This window comes from Chelonia mydas, chromosome 6, assembly GCF_015237465.2.
Source record: "Chelonia mydas isolate rCheMyd1 chromosome 6, rCheMyd1.pri.v2, whole genome shotgun sequence".
NCBI lineage: Eukaryota > Metazoa > Chordata > Testudines > Cheloniidae > Chelonia > Chelonia mydas.
In genome coordinates, this window is record NC_051246.2 from 17,060,154 (window position 1) to 17,069,129 (window position 8,976).

The 8,976-nt window shown below is 55.5% G+C and overlaps 1 protein-coding gene across 4 annotated transcripts; it reads left to right on the plus strand.

The window, feature by feature from the left end:
* The first annotated feature begins 4,398 nt into the window (after nt 1-4,398).
* On the plus strand, nt 4,399-8,772 carry LOC119566518 (glycine N-acyltransferase-like protein 3). 4 transcript variants are annotated; one of them, XM_043549833.1, is made up of 6 exons: nt 4,399-4,545; nt 4,795-4,925; nt 5,966-6,073; nt 6,250-6,373; nt 6,738-6,858; nt 7,317-8,772. In XM_043549833.1, the coding sequence occupies exons 2-6, from the start codon at nt 4,848-4,850 to the stop codon at nt 7,771-7,773; spliced, it is 888 nt and encodes a 295-aa protein (XP_043405768.1). In that variant the 5' UTR covers nt 4,399-4,545; nt 4,795-4,847; the 3' UTR covers nt 7,774-8,772. The 4 variants fall into 4 exon arrangements, with proteins under 4 accessions (XP_043405768.1, XP_043405766.1, XP_043405769.1 ...); XM_043549831.1 differs by lacking the exon at nt 4,399-4,545 and adding an exon at nt 4,564-4,672; XM_043549834.1 differs by lacking the exon at nt 4,399-4,545 and adding an exon at nt 4,564-4,672 and having other exon boundaries at nt 7,446-8,772.
* Nucleotides 8,773-8,976: the final 204 nt, after the last annotated feature.

Below are 8,976 nucleotides of genomic sequence, written 5' to 3' on the forward strand. Positions count from 1 at the left end.
CCGTCTGAGCCCCCTGACCCAGCACCAGCTACCACCTCTTACCTAAGTCCCCTTCCCCAACCTCCATGGGGCAGGGCTGAGGGCCAACAGAGTGGCCAGGAAAATCCAGCGTTCCGCATTGGACCCAATGGAACTAGAAACATCTCCCGTCTCTCCAGCACCTCTCTGTAACAGAGCACATACCAGCCTCTGGGGTGGGGCCCTACCAAATTCATGCTCCATTTTGGTCAATTTCACGGTTTTAGGATTTTTTAAATTGTAATTTTCACAGTTTCAGATATTGTAAATCTGAAGTTGACCCCGTGGGTGTCCTGACCCAAAAGGGGGTTAGGAGGGGGTGCAGTACTGCCACCGGAGCTCTGAAGGCAGCACTGTCAGCAGCAGCAGTGCAGGACTAAGGGTGCGGCCCCCCCTACAATAGCCAGATTTCATGGGGGAGACCAGATTTCATGGTTGTGAAGTTGGTAGGACTCTACCCATGGGGCCAACCGCTGCAGCCCCATAACCAGCCTCCTTGGATGGAACTTGCCCATAGCCCTATAGACATAGCACCCCGCATCCCAGATCCCCTTTGCTGTCCCCTTCTTTGGCTTTCAGACTTCCTAGCCACTGTAGCAATCTCCCATCCAATGAAGCTACATGCCAACCACAGCTCCCAGGCCCCGTGTAGCTCAAAGCAGGGGTATTACAGTATCAAGGAGGTTGAAGGCTGAAAGTTCAAAGCCAACCCTTGGCAGAAGTCAGAGAAGGAACCATGCCTACTGCTATAACCAGCCTCTGCCAAAGGGGTTCTTAATCTTATTATCTGGGGGCATGGGGAAAATGTAATTGCAGGATAGCAGAAGATTCAGAAGGTGCTTAAAATAGTTCACATAAATAAATGACCTCTGTGAATGCTTGCTGGGAGGGGAAATAGGGATAGAGGAGTTTGGGGCTTCAGCAAAGGGAGGAGGATTAAGGGGAGGTCAGAGGGGTTGGTGGTTCAGGTGATATGATGGTGGGAGGGTGAGTGGGTGTCAGTCACCCCCATATTCTTCCCTCCCATATGTGCCCTGGGATTGGGAGGACCTTTCCCTCTGGGGGTGTCTGAGCCCTACCTCTCTGCCCCTCTCACGTGAGCCAGAATCTGGGGGGCCCTCCCCCTTTAGGAGGCTCTGAGCCCCTCTCCCTGCCCCTGTGCATGCACTGGGATCTGCGGGGGCTGTCGCTCTCAGAGTCTCTGAGCCCTTTGTGTGTGCCAGGATCTGGGGTCCCTGCCCCTTTTTGGGGTGTCTGACCCCATTCCTTGCCTCCCCTCATGTGTGCTGGGATCTGGGGGGCCCTGTGCCACTTTGATGGGCTGAGTCCTTCTCCTTGCCTCCCCTGCCCTTCTAGACAGTAGCTGAGCTCCTTCTCCTGCCCCCACACCACTAGATTGGGGCAAGGAACTAAGCATGGGCAGGCTTGGTGTATAGCAAGGGCTCCCAAGCACTGACTGAGGGAGGAGGGCTGAGAACACCACCGAGATGAATGGAGCCATTGCCCCAGGCTGTATTATCTCAATGGGTGCTCTCCTTCAGCTGATACCATCACACTGAGATCCATAGGCCCCACGATAGCAAAGCAGCTGCTGCTGGTTAATTTCATACAATTTTACAGCTGAGCACCAGGTTGGCTACGATTAAAATTAAGATTTTTGTTTCAAAGCAGATTATTCTAGGTGCTCTAAAATCCTCATGCTTACTTGGATTGTCTTGAAATTTGGGATGCCTCCTGGGGGTATGACATAGGGTTACTGACCCGCATTTGAGATCATTTGATCCAGGGGTTCCTGAACTCCAAAAACAACTTTTCTTCAAGTTCACAGCTTCTACCATTGGTTGTTTTGCACCACTGCCTTCAAAAATGCTGATGGCTTAATGGGATTGGAAGGTGAGGGTGAGCTGGAAATGCTGGTTGGGGGGCGGGGAATACTAAATGTTGCAGGGTATGGTGGAGAGGGGGAAGGAGAGAGACACACCAGTCTTTTTACACATGTAACAAATAACCACCACATTTTTGGGTCATAGACTAACTACACACTCCAAACGTTACAAAGCACAATCATTATCACCAATCCACTGTTACGTAGTGTGTGTGGGGAGCGGGGAAGAAATGCCCCGATACACCCATAATACACTTACTCATGCTCTGTCATTGCACTGTACTGAACAGGGGCTTCAACTATGTGAAGAGGGTTCCAAAGAGGATGGATCTAGACTGTTCTCAGTGGTGGCAGATGACAGAACAAGGAGTAATGGTCTCAAGTTGCAGTGGGGGAGGTCTAGGTTTGATATTACGAAAAACCATTTCACTAGGAGGGTGGTGAAGCACTGTAATGGGTTCCCTAGGGTGGAATCTCCAGGTTCTTAAGGGCCAGCTTGACAAAGCCTTGGCTGGGATGATTTAGTTCGGGTTGGTCCAGCTTTGAGCAGGGGGTTGGACTAGATGACCTCTGAGGTCTCTTCCAAACCTAATCTTCTATGATTCCCTACACTTGCCCAGCACACAAATGCTAAGGGCGAGTTTAGACTACAAAGGCAGATCAAGCCAGGGAAAAATTCTCACCCTGGAGCGAAGTTGTTACACTGGCCCAACTCCCTGTGCAGACAGCGCTAGGACAGCAGAAGAACTGTTGCTACAGCGTTTTCAGTGTAGACACGGACTGAGCCTGCTCTACATCACATCTGTTCAATTTTACAACCCCTTCAACCTCGTCCCCTTCGGGTACATGATGCCGTCTAACACTACAATGTCTTTTACCTTTCATTCGTACCCACCTCACTGATGACAGTCCCCCAGGCAGGAAGACCCTATGCCCCATTAGTGACACAACGTGCACAAACCAGTGCTGTAATGAGGTGAAATGGATCTCTCGGGGTACACAGGCACCTTTCCTTTGATCACAGACCTGGGGGAGGAAGAGGGGCTCACCTTCACCGAGGGGAACAGCCCTCAAAACCACTTTGTCTCTGCCAAGCTGCTCCAGCTAACCCCTCTCCCATTCAGTACAGCAACACATAATGTGCGGAGGACAGCTGGAGCCCAGGGGCTCTTGGCAGCTCCAGGGGCAGAGATAAGAACCATGGGCAGGCACCTTAACTCCTCATTGCTTGGTTTTCAGGTGTGAGAATTTTGCTTCGCTCGACATTCTGGAAGGGCGTGGTGAACCTCTGGGCAACATTAACTCCATGGTTTGCCAGTGACTTAGCACTAACCGCCTGGCACACAAGGGAGCAGGAGATGTGGACACAGCTCTGCTACAGCTTGGAACAAAGTCACAGGGTGCAAGGGAGGCGGCTGTCTTTGTGAGAACCCCAGAGACTCAGCATCCCAGGAAGTTACCCAGGAACGCAGAGACAAAAGGAGGGAGAGACAAGACAGATCCCAGAGAGCTGGGGGTATTGAGGCAGTTGTTGCTGCCAACATGACCTCTGTCTTCAGCTCAGCTTTGCCAAGCCAACCTGAGGATTCTCTGATGCCATATTCCAGTTAAGTAACAAATGTGGTGCTGAGTTGCTGCAGATATGGATTGCATTGCACACAGCAGGTAACGAACTCTGATAGCCCCTTGCCAAGAAGATTCCATCATCGGTAGAAACGTGCCCAGCCTGGACCTCTTGGCCACTCCCCAATGTCAATAGGGACCCATATGAGATCCCAGCCAGAGCTTGGGGGAAAGAGGCACAGAGCCTCCCAGGGCACACATGCCTTGGGGGACAAGGCTGGGAAAGTCACAGAGCAGAGGCAAGCAGAAAGCCAAGGAGAGGGGCCCAGACTGGGGGCTCCCAGCACAACCCTGAGTCAAAGGAATAAACAGAAACTGAGTTAGGAAGGTTTCAGAGTAGCAGCCGTGTTAGTCTGTATCTGCAAAAAGAAAAGGAGGACTTGTGGCACCTTAGAGACTAACAAATTTATTTGAGCATAAGCTTTCGTGAGCTACAGCTCACTTCATCGATGCATCCGATGAAGTGAGCTGTAGCTCACGAAAGCTTATGCTCAAATAAATTTGTTAGTCTCTAAGGTGCCACAAGTCCCCCTTTTCTTTTTCAGTTAGGAAGGAGTTGCTGTGCGGGAGCCCACGGCTGGGACAGCAGATGGTGTGGTTTGGGATTGAGGGACATCAGCAGAGCTGGGTGGGAGGCCAGAGCTGGGACAGCAGGGGCCGTGGGTCTGGATTGAGGGGCACCAGAACTGGTTTTCCCAGGCCCCACTCCTGGCTGTGCTCATGTTTCCTCAGAATTCTACTCCGCTGGCCCCAGGAAACCCTCTCACCCCTCCCTGCCCAGGGAAGGATCCCAGTGGTGCCTTGTGACTGCAGGGACGTGGCTGCCCCAGCTCCGGGCCAGCCACAGACTCTGTTAATGGTTCATTCGCTCAGGGATAAGACATTGGAGCAGCCTCCAAGGGAGAAACCCAGCAGGGACAGACCAGCTGCTGCCATGCAAGGACTTCACTGCCTCACGGACACCCTGTCCCCCTATCTTCCCTGAAGCTGCCCCTTACCCTGGCACAGAGACCGCCCAGGTGAGTGGGAGCTACTGAGAGCATCTGAATCCTGCACAGACCAGCCCTGGCATGGCGGGGGCCACACAGACAGACAGGGATTGCTATTGTAGGATCTTTCGTGAGCACAGAGGCTGCACACAGACTGGTTTGTTACTGCAGGTTTGTTATTGCAGGGGTGGGAGGTTACACACACCCTGCCAGCTTCTGGGGTGACATTGTGGTGACAGACACAGGAAACTGATACGTTTCTCTCCTCCACCCGCGCAGGTGCCCCCAACGCCACAACCTCTGGAAGCTACCAAGGGCCCATCTCAACAGAGATGCTGATCCTGAGCTGCTCCTCCAAGCTGCAGCTGCTGGAGGCGACACTACAGAGGCTCCTGCCTGAGACATTGCAGGTGACATGGCTGTGTCTAGCCCCACTGCCCGCACCCCCGGGACGGGACTCAACCCCGCAACCCCTGCCCCACCCATGGGGCAGAAAGCAGGGGAAGGTCCCTCTGACCCCTCTGGGAGATGGGTTAGAGATCAGGCCAGAGGGGCAGGCCCCTCCCCCGAAGATGCTGGCTGCTCTCCCAGCCACCTGCTCCTGCACCTCTCGTGTCTCCCAAAGTCCAAACCCATCACCAATTCCTGCTGCTCACCCAGTGTAGCCGGTGGGACCTTCCTAGCCAATCACAGGGCAAGTTGGCTCTGTATCAGCCAATCACACCACAGGCGGGCACCGTGTCAGCCAATCACTGCATGGGCGGGCTCCGTGACAGCTAATCAGAGAGCTGGGTAGCTCTGGCTCCCTCCATGGCTCCATGCCCATCACATGGCTCCAGTGGGTGTGCGGGTCACCAGCCGCTTTGACCCGTCTCCCCCACACTCAGGATCTCCCCTGCAATACCAGCCCAGGAGCCATAAAACAACTTAGGGATCAGACCCCAAAATCAGGACAGTAAATCGGGGGGGGGGGGGAGACAAGCCCCCCAGCCCTCACTCCCCATAGACCTTGCCCCATATCACCCCCAACACTCAACCCCCCCACATCACAATTCCCTCCCTGCCTCTCCCGCCCAACCCTAGTGTCACCCCACATCCCCCCACTCAGCCCCCAATCTCTTCTCCTTGCTGCTCCCCACATTCCCCTGCAACTCCCCAGTCTCTGCTCCCCAGAGCCTAGGGCAGCCATTTTCCCTGGCCTTGCCCCCCTGAAATCATTCTGAGGAGGCAGCCATCTTGGCTAAGGGCAGCTTGTGGTGTCAGCCATACTGTCAGGGACAGGAGAGGGCGGCCATTTTGGGGAAGGGCAAAAAACACTCGGCGAAGGCGCAGAAGACCACGACGCTGAAACCGCATAATAAACATTTGGAGGCTCCTGGCACAGTCGTGAGAGTGGGAATTGCTGTCCCTCCTCCAGCTCTGATCCCCAACACCCTTGTATCTCTGGCAGGTTCTCAGTGTCGTGATGAACATAAACCGCGGGAACCCGGCTGGACATGAGGTGCTGGTGGACACATGGCCCGAGTTCAAAGCCATCCTCACCCGGCCGCACAGAGAGGTGCTGCCCCTTAGCCACCGTGCTGCACCTGGGGGACTGGCTGGCTCAGGCGGGGTTGAGGGGTGGGGAGGAGGGGAATTGGGATTTGGGGCCTTTCCAGGCTGGATCAGGGTGGGTGGGCAGGCAGATCAGTCATTCCTTTGGGAGTTCGCCACCCTGCTCCATGTCTCCCCAAGCAGGTGGCATCGGACGACGCTGATTTCTACACCAACACATACGCAGCGTTCTACCGGGATCTAGGCGCCAACCGGGCCCTGCTGGGCAGTGCCGTCAACTGGGGCCAGGCCTTCTGCATCCTCGGTAACATGGGCCCTACAGCACTGGGGAGAGCCACACAGCGATTTAGCAGATAAATCATGTCTGGGCCCAACCCCTGGATCCCGTCCTACACTGCCAGCCCCGAAGCCCTCAGCTCCCCCGAGGCTGCACGGCTGCTCCCATGAGCTCTCTGGGGTCAGGTACCTATGGGGCAGCCCCTTGCCAGGGCTGGGCAGGGGTCAGCTCACCTGGCCACATCCTCTTCCCTGAGGGCTGGGGCTAGGGGATTGGAAGTTCAGACTCCTGTCCCCTGTGCCAGGCTGAGCTCCCCACACATATGGACCCTTTTCTCACCACCCTACAGTCCCCGTTCCCACTGCTCACGGTGCATTCCTGCCACCTGCAGGGCTCCAGAATGGGGTGTACGAGGCCTCCAGGGACATCGCCAAGGCTAAGGCAGTCCAGCTGGAAGCATCCCGCTACTTCACCTACCTCCACCCAGATCCCAGCACCATGCCCGAGATCCGGTCAGTGTCTGCCTGCATCACAGGGCCCCACAGGGGGTGTGGTAGGGAAGGGGACAGCCTGAGAGGCTGGGGCATTGGCCAGCATGGCACTGGGATACCCACGCTCTGGCTGGCTATTCCCCATGCAGGGCCTGGGTCCCTGTTGCCACCAGCAGAATCCCAGTGGGATTGGTGCTAAGCCCAACCTCCCTCAGGGACCCCTCTGGGACTGGGGAGCATAGCCATTGGGTGGGGCCAGGTATGGGGAGGGCCCTGTTCAGCTGCTGCACAGGGCCCCAGCCTCTGCCAGAAAACCCTGGAGGTGGAAGGAGTTCAACTATCAAGGGACACCAGCAATCACAACGTAATCTTTAAAAAAAAAAAAGCCTCATGATCTTAGGGCCAACCTCATGATTCTGGGGTCTGACTCCTGATCACTGACCCTTGGGGCTTGGCCCTGCTGCTCTCTGCCGCCCCAGACTGGACCCGTCTGTGAGGCTGTCATCCCTGGATGTTTCCCACGCCGACTTGCTGAATGAGACGTGGGCCTTTGGGGGGAACGACAACAGAAGGAGGTACCTGGCCAACCTGATCCGCCACTTCCCCAGTGTCTGCCTCCTGGACGCTGCTGGATGCCCTGTCAGCTGGATCATTACAGACCCGTTTGGCATCATGACTCACGGCTACACCCTCCCCCAGCACCGGGGACGCGGCTACATCCAGGTGCTGCTGAATGTCATGGCCAAGCAGATGCACGCATGGGGCTATCCCAGCTATGGCCACGTGGCCGTGGACAACTACCCCATGCAGAGGCTGCAGGAGAGGCAGGGCTTCCAGTGCCAGCTCAATTGGTGCCACTTCATCCTCCACAACACAGCACTGCATAGAACCCCCACGTTAACCCCCAGCCCAGCAGCAGGCATAGCCCCCGCATGAGTCCCCAGCCCAGCCACCCAGGGGACCTGCCAGGCTGGGGCTAAAGGAAGCCAAGGGAGGGTGTGGGGGAGTCTGGGGATCAGTGTTATGCCCAGTGGAACCAGTAACATCTCCCAGCGCCAGCCTCACATGGGGCCTGCTACCTGCAGCCCCAAAGGCCTTGCCCTCCCCGATGATACTCATCTTTAGAGGGTCTGTCCTACTCTCCTAAGTACCATAACCTGCTCTCCTTGGTGGACCCTACCCCCCAAGACCTGTACGCGCAGCACCCCCATCCCACTTCCCCTACACTGCCCCATCCCAGTTCCTCTTCCAGACACGCCAGCAATGGATCAATGATCTTCCACTTAATCAAGTTACATGCTCACCCTCCTCCTGCATCTGCTCTGCTCCTTCTCCCCTGCTTTCCCTGGGACATCCTGCTCAGCCTATTGCATCTCTAACTCCGCCAGTCAGTGTGTCACCCTCCCCACACCCTGACAGAGACATCTCCCGATCTCCCTCTCCCCCGCTTCTCTGGGGCTTGTCACGTTTCTCGCCATTGCAGTCTGCTCTCATCAGCTCCTTTTGCCACTCCTGGACAATACAAATGGTAGCAGCTTTAAACGGGGCAGGAGGGGCTGTGCAATAGGTCCCCATTCAGCAACATCTCCTTGAGCACAACGGGCCAGGCATGATGTTTCTAACACACAATACCTGTTCCGTATTGATACTAACCAGCCCGAAAATGTTCCCATGCCAAGGACTCCCTCAAGGGCCAGTCTGTCTCAGTAACTCATGGGTTAAATACCTCCTGGGGATGTTGATTATCCTCAAACCAAACTTCACTATCCCCAAAGATTCCCGGCCTGAGGTCACACTCAAAACCAATCCAGATGTGTTAAATTCAGCACCACACAGCCAAGACACCCAAATCCCCTTAACTCCACCCACCGGCATTGACTGATAGCAGGAAGCGTTTGGGGCTTTGTGATCCCAGCTGCAATTAAATTGATTGTTGAAGACACCTTTGAGTATTTCCCCTTTGTGGCAGCACTCCCTGGCACGGCTGGGACCTCGTGGGTGACGGGGATGGCAGAATTACAGCTAGGGCCTCACAAGAGGAAGTTACTCACCTTGTGCAGTAACGATGGTTCTTGGAGATGTGTCCCCTTATGGGTGCAGTGTCCCTTTGGTAGCAGTGTCCCGTTGAGCCCGCTCATG